The sequence below is a fragment of the Labrus bergylta genome, chromosome 1, assembly GCF_963930695.1.
Source record: "Labrus bergylta chromosome 1, fLabBer1.1, whole genome shotgun sequence".
NCBI classification, from domain to species: Eukaryota; Metazoa; Chordata; class Actinopteri; order Labriformes; family Labridae; genus Labrus; species Labrus bergylta.
Genome location: NC_089195.1, coordinates 8,609,305 through 8,630,538, shown reverse-complemented (window position 1 = coordinate 8,630,538; position 21,234 = coordinate 8,609,305). Strand labels below are relative to the sequence as shown.

Genomic DNA, 21,234 nt, shown 5'->3' with positions numbered 1-21,234 from the left:
GGGGGTGGGACAAACCTACATATCTAAAGTAAAGTTAATCCAACAAAATAAATCTGAAAGAATAAAGAAAAAACATATTATTTTCTTCAATTCTATTCAATTCAATTCAATTCAATTCACTTAGCAGACGCTTTTATCCAAAGCGCCGTACATCAGAGAGTAAGTACAACACAAGCAAGGATCTAGAAAAAAGGGAACAATGTCAGTAAGAGCAAACAATCAGCTTTGAGTCCGATTGGACACACAGGTGCTGACAGGCATTGCACAGAGGCAAAGCACAACATTGACAGCAGTTCTTGAGAGCTCGAATCAGGAGAGAAACCATCTTATAAGTCATCGTTATCAAACAAAAACAATCGTCACAACCATCATCATCATCAGTGATATCGAAACCATCATCATTAAGTTAGTAGGTATTCACGAAAGAGCTGGGTCTTTAGCTTTTTCTTAAAGGTGCAGAGGGACTCTGCAGATCCAATGGAGTTTGGAAGTTTATTCCACCACCGGGGAGCAACAGAGGAGAAGAGTCTAGTCAGAGACTTAGGACCCTGTTGTGAAGGTTGGATCAGAAGCCTTTCATTGGCAGAGCGTAGTGGGCGGGAGGGAGTGTAGACCTGGACGTTTTTGTCGCTGTTTTGTAAGCGAGCAGCAGAGTTTTAAATTTGATGCGAGCAGTAACTGGGAGCCAGTGTAAGGAGATGAACAGCAGAGTGATATGTGCTCTTTTAAGGTTATGGTTGTTAATGCATACAATTAGTCGCCTTCCAATAAAAATGCTAAAGCAAACTTACTCAGATCTATCAGAGACAGCGCTATCGGTTTCTTCTGGCCCCCCTATTTTAAGCTATTTAAATTAAGTAATGAGGGGACAGGTTCAGTGCAACAGAAAATACATTTTCCTTAATTACTTTTACTTTTCTCCACATTAAGGCCATTTAAATTTATGTATACTCTTCTCCATAGGGCAAGTTCAAATTTGTATTCATTAAAAAAACTAACTTATCAAGACGACACATATTAGACCTGACAATATCCATTTCCATCTGACTTAAAGAAGCCTTTAGACTCCAGGTCCTTTCTTGCTTGTTCTGCACTTCTGTATATGCTGGTTGTTCCATCCCTATTAAATACTTTGAGTTTTGCTGGGGCCAGAATGTGTGACTTCACCTGTTGCTTTTGTAGTTGTTCTCGCACAGGTCTGTATATGACCCTCTGTTGCTTCACTTTTGGTGTAAAGTCATGATCCAGGTAGATGCGGGTCTCCTTGAGTTGGATCTCTGTTTTGGACCAGGCCTCTTTATGAATTTCATGTTTATAATCGCTTGAGTGATTTGGCACTCTTTCTCCACTTGCAAGGAGTCTTTAAACAGTTTCTGAATGAATCTTGTCATGTCGTTTCCTTCACTCTGCTCCGCTGCGTTTTTAAGTGCACACATTGTTTTGCCGTGATTTGTTTTCAAAATAGTCTATCTGGTCTCCCATTTCCCTAATACGATAACTGAGATGTTTCAATGTTTTTTGAAGCTCAAGTTTTTCATCCTCCAGTTCACTCACCCTATTCTCCAATTCCAACACTCTCCCGTTTGTTTTCTCCAAGTTTTGTCCCAGATCCAGCGTTTTTTGCATTATTTTCTTAATGTCTTGTCTGTGTCTTTAAATTCTGCCCTAAAATCCATCATTTCTCCAGAGATTGAATCCTTCAGCTGCACAATTAATTGCTTTATCTCACCCGCGTCTGCCATTGATTGTGGCTGTGGAGTGGAAGTCAATGTTTGATTCACTTCAGGTTTGTTTTCTTTCATACGCCTTGTCTTTGATCTCGCAGACATCCCCTTCAGAGTACCCTTTTAGGCAACATATTTTCTTTGTTTTTATTTTAAAGTGAACATATTTTCCATTAAATCGGGGGGGATTGAAGACACAAAGTGTCACGCTGCCACCGCCATCAACGGGGAGGACAAAAATATATGGGTGTCAGCTCAATACAAAGCCCCCAAAAAACAGCTCTTTAAAACATTGGGAACGATAGAGGGTGGAGGAAGATAACACTAGATGTTGCTATGAGGAACTGGAAGGCCAATAACTAAAAATTGATAAAGATAAAAGATAAAGATAGATATAAGATAAAGATAAAAATCTTAACTATGAGGAACTGGACTAACAGTCATGAAAAATGATCAATGAATTAGCTATGAGGAACTGGAATGACAATCAAAAAAAATAAAAAAGAATCTTCACTATGAGGAACAACAACAACAACAAAACAAGAGAGCCTTCTTGTATGAGGGGTACAGTTAACAGACAAAGTTAAAGGACAGACTGAGCAACACAAAGGTTAAAAGAGACCATAAAGGTAGCAGAGAGCTGATGAGTGACAAGCAGAGAGAGGGTCACTTCACTATTTAAATGTGTCTCTATTTGGACTTTTGCCTGCTGTCAGACGGTTGCAGGCTGATCTGTTCAGAACAACAGCACTGTGATTGGGATCTGGCAGCCTGGGGGATGATGAGAACCTGCATCAGTGCCCACAGAGCCTAAAAGGCCAAAGGCACAGACCTACCACAGTGTACGATAATATCAGTGATAGGCAATCTCCTAGCCTATGTACAGTATGTGTTGGTTGATACTTTTTGCTTGTCTCACATTTTCCTTTCCTCATTCTTTGCCTAAAAGTTGTTTCAAAGACCTTTTAAAAATTGTGTCACACCTTGCTCAGGTATCAGGGAACATATTTGGTTGATGATTATATCATCTCCGTTGTTATTATGCTGTGTTAATGACTTACAAAAAGTCCCCTATGATCATTTCCTTTACTTCAATCCAGAAGATGTTCATTTCATGATCCCTCTAAGAAGCCTTAAACAACAATAAAGTGTGTGTGTGTGTGTGTGTGTGTGTGTGTGTGTGTGTATATTCAAGTCACAATAATCCCCTCCTCTTTCCCTCTCTCTTTCTCTTTCCCTGACACATACACACATAAACATACACAAAGAAGCACAGACACATTCACTCATTCACCTCTTCAGGCACACATTTCTCTCCTTCTTTTCTACTCCTCTAACTAACACACTCACACATAGAGATCTGTACACTCGTGGCCATTCAAACACCTCAGAGACACAGATCGTGCAGGGCCAAACTTAACTCGGCCTCTTTAGACAATAGACCACGCCAGGTCTTTGTTAAGTGTGCGCCATCTTAAGGGGCGACCATGTGGGTACGACGCAAGGGGCAACCTCCGGTCTTGAAAAATGAAGCCTATGCGGAAGTACAAAAAACTGCAGTTCCTCGAGGTTCTGCTTGAGGCTGGCTGCAGAAGCGCCGGAAGTGCCATAAGCCCACAGCCAAAAAAGCCCGTTTTTACCACAGGAATCAACATGTTTACAGCCTGGTTCAAAAACGAGATATATCTGAGAAGTTGACGGCCCCTTCTCCTCACACTGTGGGGGGGGGGGGGGGGGGGGGTGAAATTTTTTATAACTCATTATATTTTATTCTATTAAGGAAAACGGCTATGCCCATATTTGGTTGTGGCAGATTTGATTGACAGCTCTGCGCGGTCAGCAGGTCAGGAGGCTAACAGCTTGATCCGTCTGATTTCTCCTCTTTCTTACTTCGTTTGGAGAGTTTGTTTAACACATATCTGACAACATACATGGCTTGCTGTGCGGTTAACAGACCATCCAACAAGTTGATGCTTCAGTTTTTTTCAGTAAGTGATATAGTAGTGTTATATTTACTGCTTACTCAGTGTCTGTATTTATATTTACGGACCTAGCTTGTTTAGCATTAGCTTGTAAACCAGTCGACTAACTGTGTAGCTCATTATTTACGGTCAATGGTTTAGAAATGTTTGTTGTTAAGATGTTGAAAATGAGTTTGTGTTATGTTAGAGGCTAAAGGTTCATCTCGGTGGTTAACCACAGACTGTAAATATGGTTATCTGACGTTATGATGAATGTTATACTCCACGTAAATGTGGACATTAAAAACAAACTTTGTGTAGTAATTATCCATCAGTAACATAAACTGAACTGAACCTAATGTGCTGTGTAGGTTATAGAGGATGACATTAAAGTTACATGGTTGATGTAGTGTCTTAAGATTTGAGCAAACTGTTAACAAATTTAAAAAAAAATGCACTTTGTAAGAGCATCTGTAACCATTAAGAACTATATTAATAACCATATTAATTTTCACTGAACTCATACACAGAATATAGCTGTAGAAATATAAAATATAAATAACATATGGAATGAAAATAAGATATAAAGCACATAGATATAAAGTATAAGAAATAGTTTGAAGAATACAGCCATGTACTGAGCTCATGTTAATAATAAATGAGTTACTGTATGTTCTGTACTAAAGCACAGAGAGTTGGGACCTGTTAATGATTTAAATAATTCAGGTAATATTTGTTTCATGTTAAGATGAAGTGCTATCCACAATAAACTGTTTAATTTTTCCTCACAAAATCTGAGACAATTTGATGTGGAATATCATTGTGTGAGTGAGAGAGCTGAAAACAGCATGATTACAATAATGTTTATCTTCTTAACTTTGAATAGATGTTGATTACCTGAACACTGTACCTTTGTTGTCTGGGTAGTACACTGTTGAATTTATAAATGTAATCTTACACACAGATGAATACAGAAAAATAGATGAGAACAAACAAAATGATTTAATGAATAACTGATATTTTCTCTCTTTCTTTGTCATCCTGAAGACCCCTCACTAAAAGTCCATGTTCTCCTGGATCCATGTCACATGCTCAAGCTTCTTCAGAATGACTTTTCAACAGTCAAAGTTCTGGTGAGAGAAGATGGCCAGCAGATAAGACAGCAGTACATCAACGAGCTCCACAGGCTTCAGGAGGAGGAGGAGGGTTTGCACCTTGGAAGACTGTATTCATGCTGTTCAAATAAAACTAGATCTCCTCCAAACAACTTGCAATCAAACCATTTTCTTCCCATTTTAAAACCCTTTGTCCAGTTTAGATGGGAGAAGTTGATATTATGTGATATTGATCTGGGAAGACTACATTTCTAAATCATTTTTAACTGTGTTTTTATTCACAAGTTATTGATCTTATTTACTCTCCATGTATCTTGATTTAAGAGTGGGGCTGTGTTTAAGGTCATATTTTTGTAATGACTCTGTTCCATCCCACTTTCAGAAATGAACTACATTAGTATTTGGTAAAAAAAAATGTTGAAAGAATAAGAAGTTGTGTAAAAGTAGACTTCCTTTCCTAAGCTATTGAGTTGCTGCACATGCACATTTTAGTCTTGTTATTTCAAATCTGAAATGTATACTCATAAGTAGACATAAAGGAGTGCATTTATTTAGAAATATTTATTTAATCTGAAAAACAACATCAAAAAAAAATCTGTTTTTACAGCAGAGCAGGGGGGTGAATGTTTTGATGACTCATCAGTTTTGATTTGATGAAGAATAAGAGTTATTCACAATAAGGCGTGTAGCTTCAGCTTGACAGGCGGGTGCAGTGTAATGGTTTGTCAAGATGCTTAAAACACGCCTCAGCTCCAGCTCTCAGCCTGTGGGTGACATCACTCAGGCCATCCGGGGGAGACCTCCCTCACAGCGAGCTGTTGAAGAGAAGCAACCGAAGTCCACCCCAGAAGAACCAACAAATGCAGATGTTGTTGAGGCTCAGGTTTCTTCCTCTGTCTCTGCAGCTCTCTGGGCACCTCGACGGACCAGTCACCAATAATCCACACTGTGTCTATAAGAGAAATACAAAGGTGTTCAATTAATGCCTCAGACAAGACAAAATGTACAGTTAACTACATGTGACAGCTCAGGGTGTTTTTTTGTTATTAGCCACATCTGCAGGAATAATATTGAACAAGGTAGCTGCAACTCAATAATAATAGATGCCAGTCTTAAACACTATTTTTTCTAATACTTAAAGTTTTTGGTGTGAAGCTGACACTGTCCACAGACTCCATGACTTCACGGGGTTCAATAGAAAACAAATGTCTTATAATAAATACTAAATAATTATTTTTCAATTGTCATGTTCACCTCATCGCTGTTGACATTAGTAAATATAAAACACAGGCATTCCTCTTTTTGTCAGAACAGTAACATGAACTGTATGCTTTGTAATATTGATTTCTTCTGGATGTCTCATATTTATTTACAGTTTATGGATAAAACTTTGATAATGTATTTCTCTGCTAACACTGACAAAGTCTAACTGCTCTGACAAATAACTAATAACCATAGTTGTATATTTAAAAATTGTAGTTTTAAGACTTTAATTAAATATTTGGGTTGAATATAATTAGTTTTAACTGTGTTGTAGAAAAGTTAAATGTTAACTTACTGTTTGGAGAGTTTTCTCAGGACGAGCAGGAATAGTTGATGATAGCAGCCTAGCTGTTAGCTATGCTGTCAAGTGGACTGCTAACGTCGAGCTGAATGGGCGGAGTTAAGTCCCGCCGGTCCCGCCTTACTGCTGTCGTTAGGTTGATCCGAAGTTAGGTTGAAACTGCAAATCCAATATGGATGCGGCCGTCGACTGGACTCATTTTCTGCCTATGTCACAGACGGGTCAGGGTTCGTCCAGTAATATTTACAGTCTATGGTACGACGCCATCGTTCCCCCTCTCTCCCCCCTCCTTTCTCCCTCTCATCCACAGACATATACACACACACACAGACACACACACACACACACACACACACACACTCTTACTTGTCTTCCACAAGCCTTGCTTGATAATGTTTGTTTGCTTAGATTAGTTTGTAATAGTGATTTGTTTGATTAGGTTAATTGATTTTGGATTGATGTTGCTTTGTTTAAATAAATTCTGTTATAATTTAAGAGAGCAGTTGTTTGTGATTACTGGTGTATTTGCATTGTGATATATGCTGGGTGCGAGGGCTTTGTGCACGGATTTCACGCCTTCAATTATTAAAAACAGTTATTAATTTTTAATAATATTAGTAATTAAGTAACTAATTTGAGACTGATTTTAGTGATATTTTGGTTATATTTCCCTGATCCCAGGGTGGTGCCCCCAGAGTTGATTAAACATATTTTAATGATATTGTTATTTATATTCTTAATAATTAAATATAATTATTAATGCATATAACCAAAGTTGACTTGATAAAACCCCAACAAAATCCAAGTCCCTTTTTCATCCTGCAGCCCTGTACCGCAAGACGTAAAGTTCCACAGGTTACCCTCGGTGTGCTTAGAGTTTAATTTACAACTGAGGAGCTCACAAAAAGCTGCTATCTTAGTGAGCTAACCCTTGAATGTGAGGATAAAAGCAAAGCCGAACTGAGGTCAGAAATTGTGAAGAGCATTGCTGACACTGTGTAGTCAGGTATTCTATGGTTTTGTAGGGGAGCAGGGACATCCACTATGTGGGTGTGAGCTTTTAATACAAAGCTCCCAAAAAACAGATCTTTAAAACATTGGGAACGATAGAGGGTGGAGGAAGATAACACTAGATGTTGCTATGAGGAACTGGAAGGCCAATAACTAAAAATAAATAAAGATAAAAGATAAAGATAGATATAAGATAAAGATAAAAATCTTAACTATGAGGAACTGGACTAACAGTCATGAAAAATGATCAATGAATTAGCTATGAGGAACTGGAATGACAATCAAAACAAATAAAAAAAGAATCTTCACTATGAGGAACAACAACAACAACAAAACAAGAGAGCCTTCTTGTATGAGGGGTACAGTTAACAAACAAAGTTAAAGAACAGACTGAGCAACACAAAGGTTAAAAGAGACCATAAAGGTAGCAGAGAGCTGATGAGTGACAAGCAGAGAGAGGGTGACTGCACTATTTAAATGTGTCTCTATTTGGACTTTTGCCTGCTGTCAGACGGTTGCAGGCTGATCTGTTCAGAACAACAGCACTGTAATTGGGATCTGGCAGCCTGGGGGATGATGAGAACCTGCATCAGTGCCCACAGAGCCTAAAAGGCCAAAGGCACAGACCTACCACAGTGTACGATAATATCAGTGATAGGCAATCTCCTAGCCTATGTACAGTATGTGTTGGTTGATACTTTTTGCTTGTCTCACATTTTCCTTTCCTCATTCTTTGCCTAAAAGTTGTTTCAAAGACCTTTTAAAAATTGTGTCACACCTTGCTCAGGTATCAGGGAACATATTTGGTTGATGATTATATCATCTCCGTTGTTATTATGCTGTGTTAATGACTTAAAAAAAGTCCCCTATGATCATTTCCTTTACTTCAATCCAGAAGATGTTCATTTCATGATCCCTCTAAGAAGCCTTAAACAACAATAAAGTGTGTGTGGGTGTGGGTGTGTGTGTGTGTGTGTGTGTGTGTGTGTGTGTGTGTGTGTGTGTGTGTGTGTGTGTGTGTAAATTCAAGTCACAATAATCCCCTCCTCTTTCCCTCTCTCTTTCTCTTTCCCTGACACACACACACACACACACACACACACACACACATAAACATACACAAAGAAGCACAGACACTTTCACTCATTCACCTCAAAGAACAATATTACAACTGTTAAAACTAATCCACGTTACATGCACATGTAGTAGGCAGGTATAAATCATTTACCTGTGTGTTTGTGATTGTGTGTGAGTAAAGGAGCAGGTGTTTTCTCGTGTCATTCTTTTTTCATTTGTGCTGTTTTATGTGTCTTCTCCCAGCCTGATCTTTTTGTAGATCTCCAAAGTCCTTGATAATGTCTCTTTAGCACACTGCCATACTCAGCCATCTTATTCACTTGTGTAGGCGCTTCTACAATAGAAGCCATTACACACACACATTCCATTCAATGTGCAGGTTTATCAATCCTGAAAACAAATGAGTTATTATTCAAGTTATTATACCCAAAGAATGATACTGTATGTGTTAGCGATTGGATGCTTCTCAGTAGTTTCCCGTGACTTTGTTAATGCAGTTCACAAAATTGCAACATGCAATAAAAATGTTGACATTGATTAAATCTATGTTGATTAGAAAATGCTTTCTGTGGCTCTACAGTATTACTGTAGTACTGATTGGTGCTAGGTTCTTTTACCACCAAGAAATAACAAGCATTTCATGCATAGTCTTGGGAAAATAATGGGAAAATAGCACCATCTGGTAGTATACTGTAAAATTTACAAATGAGTTATCGTTCCACAAAATGAAACATTAACATTACAAAATGCATGATTATATTCTGTAATGGCTGTGAGATTTAAAAAAAAATGTGCTTTTAAAAGGACTAAATGGGACATTTGGTTGAGGAAGTGTCAATTTTACACTGTGCAAAAACTAATAATGCATTTTCATCAGTGTGGTTGATCATCTTTGACATATTCAAGACTGTGTTTAAAAAGAAATTACCTAGCCCCTATCATATAGGATTTAGAAAATAACTCATTTTTTTGTTTGTTATTGCTATAGAAAGCTGTGACATCATTTAATCACACTCTCATTTAAAGGGTTAAAATCTTAAAAATAATGGAATATTTTACAGTTTTGATCAGGACTGAAGTTGATTAAAAGATTGAACCCCAAAAAATTGAAAAGAAAAAAAAGATTTTATAGGCCTATACTTTTTATAGCAGTTTTAGGGAGCGGACACAATTGGCTCTAGAAGGTGTGAACATCTTAAATCTGACACTGTATAAACAAATAATGCATTTTCATCAATGTGGTTGATAGTCTTTGACATATCTTGGCTCTCGTGTCTAATAAACCATGTGACCAGGAAACTACTCCACAAACCAATAGGGGAGTGTTTTCAGCGAGCAGGTTAAAAGGAGTGTGAACGCGGGTTGATGGCATTGACGAGAAGTGCTTCATACAGGACTCATCATGGTGAAACCGAATACTGCACTGTAAGTTTACAATATGCAACTCTGCTCTACAGAGTTGAGTTTTCTACATTCTCGTTAGGTTTGTGACATGTCAGACATATTAATGCAAAACGATAGACCTAGTATACTGGAGGGCTTAAGTGCTTTCTTTTTTGTAATAAATTACTTTATAATAATTAGTTATTCTAAACCAAGTGTGAGAGCTGGCAGCATCTTTGCTCTTTATTTCTATAATTTATTATTATCATTATTATTATTATTATTCCTCCTTTTTTTGGCTGGTATCTACTCCTATACTAATTGTGCTAGAAACATGGTTCAAACTGGAAATGGTAAAGCTAGGTGATGAGAATTTTGCTAGTACTTGTAGTGATGCTATAATGTTTCAGTGATTTAATATGAATATTTTAAACTGTAAAAAAATGAATGGAACCCTATGGGACACAATTTTGAAAGCTCATAACTCAAAAACTAATAGTACTGTGGTATTCAAACTTCAGATTATGGTTCCTAATGGTACCATGTTTACCATACTAAAAGATGATACTCATAGCGCCACCATATGATGAGAAATTAAGCGTTATGCTACCAATGATAATAATTTGCTAAAAGTTAGCCGTTCTAAAATAATAATCACAAAGAGTGTTCCTTGGATGGTACTGAAAAGATCGGTTAAACAGTGTGCCTATAAAGACAGCAAACGTTTTACTGTAATCAGTACTGTAAACAAAACATTTTCTATTTCGCTTAATGTTTGATCATTTTGTCAACTGCCTTCAGGAAGGCATCAGGATGTTGTATGATTTTTTTCAGAATTTTACGATCAAATTCTGAAATTTGAAGTGTTTAAATTTGAAAAGAGTTTTCACCAAGTGACGTCATTGCCTCATATAGTGAAAGTGCATGCTGAATCCTTGTCTGCACTGTGGCGCAGTGACTTAGGCTGCTGGCAAGTCCACCTAACTCGAAGATACTGTATTCAATTCCTGAGAAACTACATAAGCTACTCACTAGCATGCTGACTCCAGGTCATGTGTGCTGTGAAGGTTTTTGCTTTTCTCAACACTTAAATGTTTGACTGATTTTAACTGAAATTTTTAAATGTTAAATATCAAATAGAGCAGATCTTAAATGGCTGATATCTCAAAAACTAAAAGTGCTATAGTATTAAAACTTGGCAATATGGTTACTTGTAAAATGCTCAATATACTCATAAATGATCCTATAGCACCAGCATCTGGTCAGTCATCAAAAAGCTGATATCTCAAAAACTAAAAGTGCTATAGTATTCAAACTTGGCCATGTGGTTACTGGTTGTACAATGCTCAATATACTCATAAATGATCCTATAGCGCCACCGTCTGGTCAGTCATCAAAAATGTTGTGTTCAAGGCTCATATACTCATAAATGACTCGTTTGCTGCAAGTTGTATTCCATTTGTAAGTTCACTTCTCTATATTTCTTACAATTGTGTTCAACATTTTTTTAAAGTCTAAGGTCTAAAAACCAAAGATTTTCCAGTGTTTTGTCACTGCCTCATAGTGTGGTATGGTTTGATGGTGTTTTGTCTCTCTGTAGCCCAGTGGGTGAAACAGCTACTCAGGTAATCTGATGATTATGGTTCGATTCCCCAGAGTTCCATACTACTTGTTTATTATGGAAACTTGTTCCTGTGGCGACAACAGTCACCAACAGTTGACCTACAGGTGGTGCTCAAGTACTTCAAAAATGTTAGCTGCTGCTTGGAAGTGGAAAAAGCTGCCAAACAGACTGTGGTAGCGATGGCTGCCAAGGCCATGGCTGTGATTCTAGTTGAAAATGTGGTTTCAGACATGCCTTTTTTTCTTTTTCAGAAAGTCAATATCGTGGATGTGGGCAATAATGACGGTGCCTAGGGGTGTGTTTTTACTCCTGCTTTTACAGTGTTTTACTGTAAGAACATCAGGTAAACCATCTGACTTCATTTTCTCATGTATCTTTTCTCCTATTTGAGTTGTCATGTGCTTCAATTAAAAGCATTTGATCAAATGAATAAGTTCATTTGTTTCCCGACACACAAACCAAACTGATTGCGCTATATATGTGGGGGTTTTGAAGACCAATTAATAAGAATGTGATACTCAACTTTTTCACAGTATAAGCCTACCCCGCTAAAAATTCTTATGATATTTAATTCTGTTAGTGTTGCATTTTACCACCCCAGTGATAATGTATATCAGCTATTCTTACATTATTTAAAGAGCCCATATTATGCCCTTTTTGGGGTTCGTATATTTAATCTATGTACCTACTTTTGTACGTTCACAATAGCTAAAGTCCGAAAAAAGTGTCTGTTTTCATGTACTGCTCCTCCTTGCTCCCTCTACGCTCTGAGTCCATCAGCTACGCTCTGCTGAGCCCCCACTGTTAGACTCCACGTGGGCCAAGTCTGCTCTGATTGGTCTTCCGATCCGCTCTGTCATTATTGGTCAGTTGCTCAGCACGCGTCTCGTGTCAACAACATGAGCTGCAGGGCTTGCCACAACGAGCCAATGGACTTAGATCAGTGATCTTACACTGAAAATGACGTTGGACTGACACATTTTTATCGAGGGGGGCTAGAACCAACGTTACATGCAGCTAATGCTGCAGCTAACAGGAGGAGGTAGGAGAAGCTGCGTTTCTGTGGACTTTGAATTTATGCACATAGATGTGCCTAAACATGCACAGGACACTTGGAAAACACACTAAAGGGCATATAAAACCAGAAAAATCATAATATGGGACCTTTAAATACTAACAGTTTAGATGTCATTTTTCTGCACCACCAGGGTTTTCCCCCAGCTCCACATCAGGTCCCTCCTTCCAGTCTGTCCAGTTCAGCTGTGGCTCCACTGTGTGTCCTTCAGGCACAGACTGTGTCAAAAAGAATGGGACTCTCCAGTGTGCTGACCCCTGCCAGGAGTACACTGTGCTGAATGATGACTGGCGATCAACAAATAACACGTCCACCCAGAACCTACACTGTGACCGAAATGTTGACTGGCAAGGCTGGTATCGGCTGTTTCTGGGCCAAACCAGTGCTAATATTCCAGAGAAGTGTGTGGCTGAAAACAGGTGTGGAACCCATGCTCCTCTGTGGATAACAACTCCTCATCCCACACAGTCAGGTCAGATTGTGAACCGCACTGTGTGTAACTCATGGTCAGGAAGCTGCTGTCGTTTCTCCTCACACACCATCCATGTCAAGCTCTGCTATGGAAACTACTTTGTCTACAAACTTGAGCCGCCAAGCAACTGTTACCTTGCATACTGTGCAGGTATTGTTCCATTTGTAACATTAAGTCTGTAACAAGAGATTTAAAATTTTCATCTAAATGAGTTATTTAAAGAATGACTCTATTGTCCTGTTCTTATAAATTCTGATTTAAAATGTTCCTTTAGTTAAGCAACAGTATCTACTTGTTTTCACTGTAACCAGAGGTGAACGAAACAATTCCTGGAGATCCTTCAACCACACCTGATCCAAGTACAGCGACCCCTTCTGCCAGTCAGGTCAATATCCCCTCCACCACAACACCCGACAACAGCTCAGCAGTTGAGGGTGAGGTCCGTCTGGTTAACAGAGGGAACCAGTCCTGCTCTGGCAGAGTGGAGGTCTACCATGATGGTCGGTGGGGGACAGTGTGTGACAAAGCCTGGGACCTCAGTGATGCTAACGTGGTGTGTAGACAGATGGACTGTGGCCCTCCTCGTTCAGCATTACTAAATGCAACTTTTGGTCCGGGCAGTGGACCCATCTGGTTGGATGATGTTGGTTGTTCCGGCAATGAAACATCAATAACAGAGTGCAGACATCCAGGGCTTGGGGTCCACAACTGTAATCACTTTGAAGATGCCAGTGTCGTCTGTGAAGGTTAATGTTTACTCTTGTTTAAGTAATTGCCAATTCTTGTTGCTCATATTAAAGAGGACATATTATATCCATTTTCCACCTTTTCAAACAGTCCCCTGTGGTCCAAATGAAACATCTGTGCTGTGCTTTGGTCAAAATATAACATGAATCAAGCACCAGAGGAGGTTTGTGACCCTGTATAAACCAGTTCTCTCAGAACATTTCGTTTTGGTGTGTGTGTCTCTTTAAATGCAATGACCCCCTGAGATTTCCCTGTAGACATCACTCCTCTGTAACGAGAATAAAAATGGCAGATCTGCGCAAGAATTTTGTTCTAGGCTGGGGGTGGAGTCCATTGGTCGAGGTACCAGGGGAGGGGAGGGTATATTTTTTACCAGAATCCCACTGTGACATCACAAGGAGACCAAATTTGAGACGGAGGATTTTTCTTTGTGTTGTAAGACTTACCTGCAGAAAACAAAGGACTGGAGGGATTTATTTCACATTTTGTGGGTCAGTAGACACTCAGGTTACCCAAATATATGTTCAAAAACACTGTCGAAGTGGATTTTTCATAATATGTCCTCTTTAAATTCCAATAGTTGTACTAAAATGATTTTCTTTCACATGTTCATAGTGAAGCGACAGTTTACAGAGTTTGTGATTTAGTTTCACAGGATATATGCATGATAATTTTTATTGTGTTCTCTTCCTTTTATTCTTTTATTTCCAGACTCTGCACTGCATGATCACCAGCTAATTTGCAGCCCTGATAAACTTCAAATGGGGCTGGATTTGGCTGACCTCACCTCAGGTTTGAACCCATACTCTGGCAACTTGGCATCTCTTAATTGCTCCTGGGCCAGAGTACAAAATAACACGGTGTGGTATGAAGTAGACGCTGTGGAAGGTGCCTGTGGAAACACTCTGACGGTACAGACTTAGTTGTTGTTTTATTTCTTAGCTTTTCCTTTGGAACTTAATTTCAACATTTTCTTTTGTCATGCTATTTTCCTTCAAATTGATTTTAAACATGCAGTTAATGGAAAAATGTTAAAATCTGGACCTCTTTAAAATACTTTTTCCTATTGTCCCTCTTCTTTTACTGTACTCCAAGTTAAACCTTATCGCTTTTGGTTGGTCTGAGACTAAATTTAAGGTGCACAGGGACTCATTATTCATTATCTTAAAACATTTTAAATATAGCTTCTCCCCCCTGTAGGGAAGTTTTTTCTCCCTCTCTTTGGTAATGCTTTTAATGCAGCTGCTCACAGCACTTCAACTAAAGTTTACATGTCTGTACTTTCCATTAATTCAATCAACCCGTTTTTCAGACCAACCGCACACATGCGATCTACTCCAACAGTTTATTTGTCTACCCTGTTATCAATGGGTCCTTTAACCTTCCTGTGAGCATCCCCTTCTCCTGTGCGTATCCCCTGGAAACAGACACCAGCCTGAATGTGGCTATCAGACCATTCCTGCCGTAAGTAGCCTCCCTCTTATTGATTGTTACTAACTATGCACTAGTCAATATGTCATGTGAACTGTTTAACTAATACCTGATAATACTTCTGAGATCTAATGTTGATATTAACTATATAACCAGGTGAATCATTTTTGATACACATGTCCTCAGTGAGTTCCTTTAGTTACAGACAGCACATAGATAATCCACCAGGGGGCCCCATTAGACCTTTGGCATATCAAAAAAGAAGGTTTTCAGTTAGAGACAAAATGTGCACTACATTTGCCATTTAAAAAATAAAGATAAAGCAAGGAAAACAATTCATATTGTTACTAAGATCATTTTTATATTCTTCATTGTTTTCATATTTTAAGTTTTGTGACTTATTTTGTACCTAATATAAACAGCGGGTAGGCCTTTGTTGTATGTACGCAATCTTTAGATGGCAAATACGTACAGCAATGAAGATGTTAAAAAAATACAAAGCAGTCAGCAAATGGAAAATTAAAGGGGAGGGGATCTGAACCTTCAGTGGTCAAAATATTAAAATATTTCTTATCATCATGGCCCTATCCTTAATAAAACATTCCTGGTGTATCAATACGTGTATGTGTACATCATTATGAGTTTTATTATCCATTATTTTTGTTAAGTAGCTTCTTATCCAGCACCCTGTTTTTAATGAACTGGATAAATCTGGTCAGCCATTTTTCAGCCCATAATTTAATTGTATCATCTATTGTTTTTGGTTTGAAGTCTCTGTCACTTGCAATTTCTCTCAAGTACACCAGGTCTTTTTGGAGTTGCTTTGTTCGTGTAACTTTTACCCAGGCTCTTAATGTACTGCTAATGAAGATGTTGTCTATTCTATCGGAGGTAAGATTAGTTACTTTTGTAAATATGCATTAATTTGTGAATGCACATGCTCCTTTTATATAAATGCTCCTTTTATTTGGGCACCTATGTAGTAGTTAGAGAGGTTTGGTAGGGCTAGTCCTGCAGATGTTTTTAATTCGAGCTTTTATCCCTCCCCAAACAAAAACCAGGCTTGATGAATAAAAACACAGTTGTGCTGGTTTGATCAAAAAGTCAGTGATATCATATTTTTTTAAATCAAATTCAAAGTGGAAATTGCCATAGCAATATTAAACCAAGAATGTGATGGTACCACAGTGAATGAAAGCAGTGTTGTAGGGTTTGTGTCAGCAGCATGAGTATACAGGATGTCTAACCTATAACCCACTTTAAATAACAACATAGCCTACAGTGTAGGTTTTTTTCTGTATGAAAAAGAGAAACATGCTTTGTACAGCACTAAAGCCCGTTAATAAAGTGTTTGAGTGAGGTCCAAACACACGTTTTGTTGGACAGTCAGCTATTTGAATTTATCCCAGAGTAATCCCATTGTTGTACTGTAAAGTCGATCCCTCTTCTCTCGCTTTGTCCTACCCTAAACCATCATCAAATTATTCTGGACAGGAACATTTTTATTCCACTGCCTGTTGTCTGTATCAGCATGATTACATAAACTACTACAACCACAAAACCAGATTATTCAGAAATCATTTTGATTGTACAAAATTGAAGGTCCTATATGTATCTTTTTACATGTATAAATCGTTTTTTATTGCCCATTAATAAGCAAACAGTTAACTGATGTGAAAAAGTAAATGTTCACTGTCTATCTATGTTCCTGTATAAAACACTCCGCTCCGCTTACAGAGATCAACAGTAGTGCATGTCGGGAATGTCGTTTGTAAGATGGAGAATGAATGTAATATGGAATCTGTTAGTACAAATAAACGACCGGCCTAAAGCAGAACACAGACTCCTTCACAGACTCTCACATGTTTATGACCACTTACCTCCTCTGTAAACTTTATGCCGGTAAATATCCAGTGTTTCGTGGCCGATGATGATGCTTGTTTGTGTACGTACGAGCACGAATGACGAACACGTGAGCGAGAGCGAGCAACAGGTTACTGGTGCAGTTCACCTAACGGCCTGCAGTGTCACTACGAATGCAGTATTTTTGAAAGTTACATATAGCCCCTTTAAGATGTTTAATTGAACATCAATTCAAACTTACTTTCTTTGCAGGTCTTCAGGGGGTATTTTAGGATCTGGTGCCGGACCCAGTGCCGTCATGTCTCTTTTCCGTAACTCCGCCTTCACTGAGACTTTCCCAGCTGGAGGGGTCAACCTGCCACTGGGTTCACCTTTGTACGTGGGTGTCTCTGTAACAGAAAGAGAGCTCAGATTTGTTGTTGTTCTGGAGGAATGTTACGCCTCTCACTCATCTGATCCTCACTATTACCAGCGATTCTCTCTCATCCAGAACAAGTGAGTGTCCCTCTTCTCTTTAGACTCAGAACATTGTTTGTGGAGTTAAACTGAAATGGGGAAAAGTGAGATGTAGTGTAATATGCTTTATGGACTTGGTGAGCTCTTTTTGTTCTCTCTGCCAGGTGTTCGACCGATGCCCGACAGGTGTCTGTGATTGAGAGCGGCATGTCTTTGCGTGCTCGTTTCTCTGCCCTGCTCTTCCTGCTGGAGGACGATTATAGAGCCATTTATCTTCACTGCAACATAAGCCTGTGTGACCGAGAGAGATTTCACTGTGTCCCAGTAAGTCAAACAGTTCACTTCATCAATGAGTTGTTCATCCATAATCACTGCTGCTTAAAAAAAGGACAGTGACAATATCTGCTCTTTCTGTATCCTCTCCACCATGAAGTCCTGTCAAAGGAGGAAATATCGCTCTGTTTCCAGCTCTGTTGCTATGGACCGCGTCACCATTGGACCAATTGCTTGTGAGTAAAAATATGATTTAGTCTGAGGGCTGATGTCCCAACACAATAAACTGTGTGGAAATAACAAGCATGTTTTTTCTTATATCTCTTTCCTAATCTTTAGGGGACAAGTCAACTAAGTGAGCTGGTTACACCAACACATCCCATAATGTCATATCATGAAGACGTTTCTCTTATGCACAAGACATGAAACTATTTTAAAAACTGGTTTAACCTTTTATAATCAAACTTTTCACACTCACACACAGTCTGCTCTGATTCTTCTGTCCTTTGTAATGATTGTGTAACAAATCAACAATAACAAAGAAATAATGAAATGTATTAAAAAAACATGTTACCAAACTCTTCTTCACTGCTGTGGTCATTTTGGGTGCAGACATGATTTTAATTTTTCATTATATATAACTTTATATGTTCTTTCAGCATGTTTTAAATTACATTTGTCTTGAACCAATGTTGTTTGAAAGTAGATTATTAAACTAATGACAGATTTTCCAAGTTAGGTGAAAACTGTAACCTATTCTGCAAGTTTGCAGGTGTTATAAATAAACACTTTAAAAAAAGATTACACTGATTGTTGAATATGTCAGACTTAACCTTTACAAATCCTGCCCATCTGTGCATGAAGAGGTATTTTATGTAGATAGATTAAATATTAGAAAAATACAATATGTTGATTTATTTTTTCCCCACATATCCCATGGAACTTTTATTGACAAAAAAAGTGACCAACGTTCCCCAGTCGGGTTCAGGGTTTGGAGCAGTCAGGGTTAATTCCTGCCCAGCCGTTCATGTTCATTTTAAGTAGCTCTCAACTTTTTGTCCATCGACAGTCGTCGCCATGTCCAACAATAATGCAAGCAACAACTTAATCATCGCTCAAAGGGCCGTGAAGCAACTCCGGTTAGACATCACCTAACCTTTTATATGGATATAAATGGTCTTGGTTCCTTTATTCTCTAAACTTCCTCTATTAACAAACTCAGTTTCTCAAGAATTGTATGTGAAGGGGACTTCAAGTAAAATTCTCGAGAAACTGAGTTTGTCTTTAATTCCCTTTCAAATAAGATTTTTTTAAATAACTAATTTGAGGTGTTTTGTTTTTCTTGCTTGCTGTAGAATTACTTCACTTCAGTATTCACCATCTTGTTTATCAGGGGTTTAAAAGTTTTAAAGCCTCAGCTAATAGCATAACATCAGTATCTTCTAGAGCAGTGGTGTCCAAACTTTTTTTCTTGCGGGCCAAATTTGTCGTGTTAGAATCGCTTGGGGGCCACAGGTTTTGTTTTTTTAAAATATATCCAGTGACTATCGGTATCGGCTAATTTTATTGTAGATATGCACCGATATTACTAGATTCATTCACGAGCAGTTCTCTTTCACCAGTGGAGGGCGCTATATGGATTATAACAAGCATGATCACTCTCCTGAGTGTCAAGTGATGATACAAGTTCATGCTCAGTTACTTTCCAGTTCAGTGACCATCTTGTCTACCTGGTCTATCTTTTCCACAAGTGTATTTGGGTTGGATCTGCATTTGAGGGATCAACACAAATGTTTTTATCTATATTTTGATCTATTTCTACAGATTAAAAATAGATCTAAGGAAGATATCGGCCGATATATCGGTATCAGATTACATTCTAACATTCAGAAGGTTATTGAACAGACTAAAATAACATTGAAGCCTCTTCAATACCTACAAAAGGAAACCAGACCATCACAGACAAATTATACTTTTTCTTTAATGTAAATCACTCTTGTAACAATAAGAGGAGTAGAAAGTAGAAGGGGGCAGGTGAAATCCTGATGTATTGGTACAAATAGTGCAGCCATTGAATTTGTCCATGAGGGAGAGAAATGTAAGGGAGGTAGGCAGGAGTCAGGCTATCTAAAGGGTGCTGGTGATTGGGAGATGCAGGTGGATTTGAAAACACATTGTTCCACAGGAAATAGTTTCACTAGCCTGAGGCCTGACATAGTATTATGGTCTGTGAGTCAGAGGATAGTTTATCCTGTTTCTACAAACTCTCTACAGACTCAACTCTTGTTTTTCTCTTGTGTAATGTTAGCACCAGGAATAGTTTAATTTTTTGTTTGTTTGTTTGTTTGGCCTTTTTTACAGAAGGACGCAATAGCTCAGAGAAGTTCTTCAGCTGGGTATAATGGACGCTGAGAGCTTGCATTAAGGAGGGTGGCTCTGGGACGCCGGAGCTTGCTGCCAAGTCTTCCAGAGGTGTTGTGGGTCTAACTTGATGAAACACCGCTGGGTGGGAGTTTCCTATTCGATAACCTGACTGATGTGCTGGCTCTCACTCCCCCTTTAGTTTCATGGTTGGGTTATGGTGGCCATAAGGGCAATGTGGTGGGTTGTTTCTTGGATTGGACTTCGAGCAAAAAATAGGGGAGGTGACTACTCCAGTGATGAGGAAGAGGGCGAGTGTGGTGCCGTGGAGGCCACACGCACCTGGATGCCAAGGGCGTCGTTGTTCAATGATGGCTGCTTCTTCTGGCTGCTTCTTCTGGCTGGGTATTGTGTTCGTCCAGCTGGTTTGTCTATGACCAAATAGGGGAGAGGTTGCTAGCACTTCACCCAGCAGAAGGCTGGGCCTGCGGTGGAGTGGTGTCGGGTGGGTCTCTCAGCTATCTTGAGGGTGGGTGGTCAGGAGGAACTGGAAGGGTCCTTGCCACCGTTTAAGGACTTGACTGCAGCGAGTGGAGGGGACCCGTGGCTGGGCGTGGGATTGCTGATGCAACCTGCTTTCTGACATTGGAGAGGGTGGAGGACAGGTTAAGACAGTATTTCAGAATGTCATTTTCACAGAGAGAGGAAGAAGGTAATGCATGTGTAGGCTGCTCGACGCCGACATGTGGTGGTGCTGGAAGGAGGATTTCAAATGGGCTTAGGTTATAGCGCGCTCTTCTCCTCATCCTCATGTACATCAGCACCAGTGCTTTAGTACATGGCAGGATGGTTTCTTCATAGGTTTACCATCAGATTTGAGAAATTTGTGATGTTTCCTAAAAAAGCACCAAAGTAAACGACACCAAACCAAGGGGCAACCTCCGGTCTCGAAAAATGAAGCCTATGCGGAAGTACAAAAAACTGCAGTTCCTCGAGGTTCCGCTTGAGGCTGGCTGCAGAAGCGCCGGAAGTGCCATAAGCCCACAGCCAAAAAAGCCCGTTTTTACCACAGGAATCAACATGTTTACAGCCTGGTT

General features: G+C 39.1%; 1 protein-coding gene across 1 annotated transcript; it reads left to right on the top strand.

Moving 5' to 3' along the window:
- The first annotated feature begins 9,809 nt into the window (after positions 1–9,809).
- Positions 9,810–18,527, top strand: LOC136178595 (pancreatic secretory granule membrane major glycoprotein GP2-like). The gene is made up of 10 exons (XM_065953041.1): positions 9,810–9,877; positions 11,711–11,802; positions 12,668–13,156; positions 13,318–13,752; positions 14,465–14,664; positions 15,066–15,217; positions 17,300–17,542; positions 17,668–17,827; positions 17,937–18,012; positions 18,116–18,527. Exons 1-10 carry the CDS (start codon positions 9,855–9,857, stop codon positions 18,133–18,135), a joined length of 1,890 nt encoding a protein of 629 aa, XP_065809113.1. The 5' UTR covers positions 9,810–9,854; the 3' UTR covers positions 18,136–18,527.
- Positions 18,528–21,234: the final 2,707 nt, after the last annotated feature.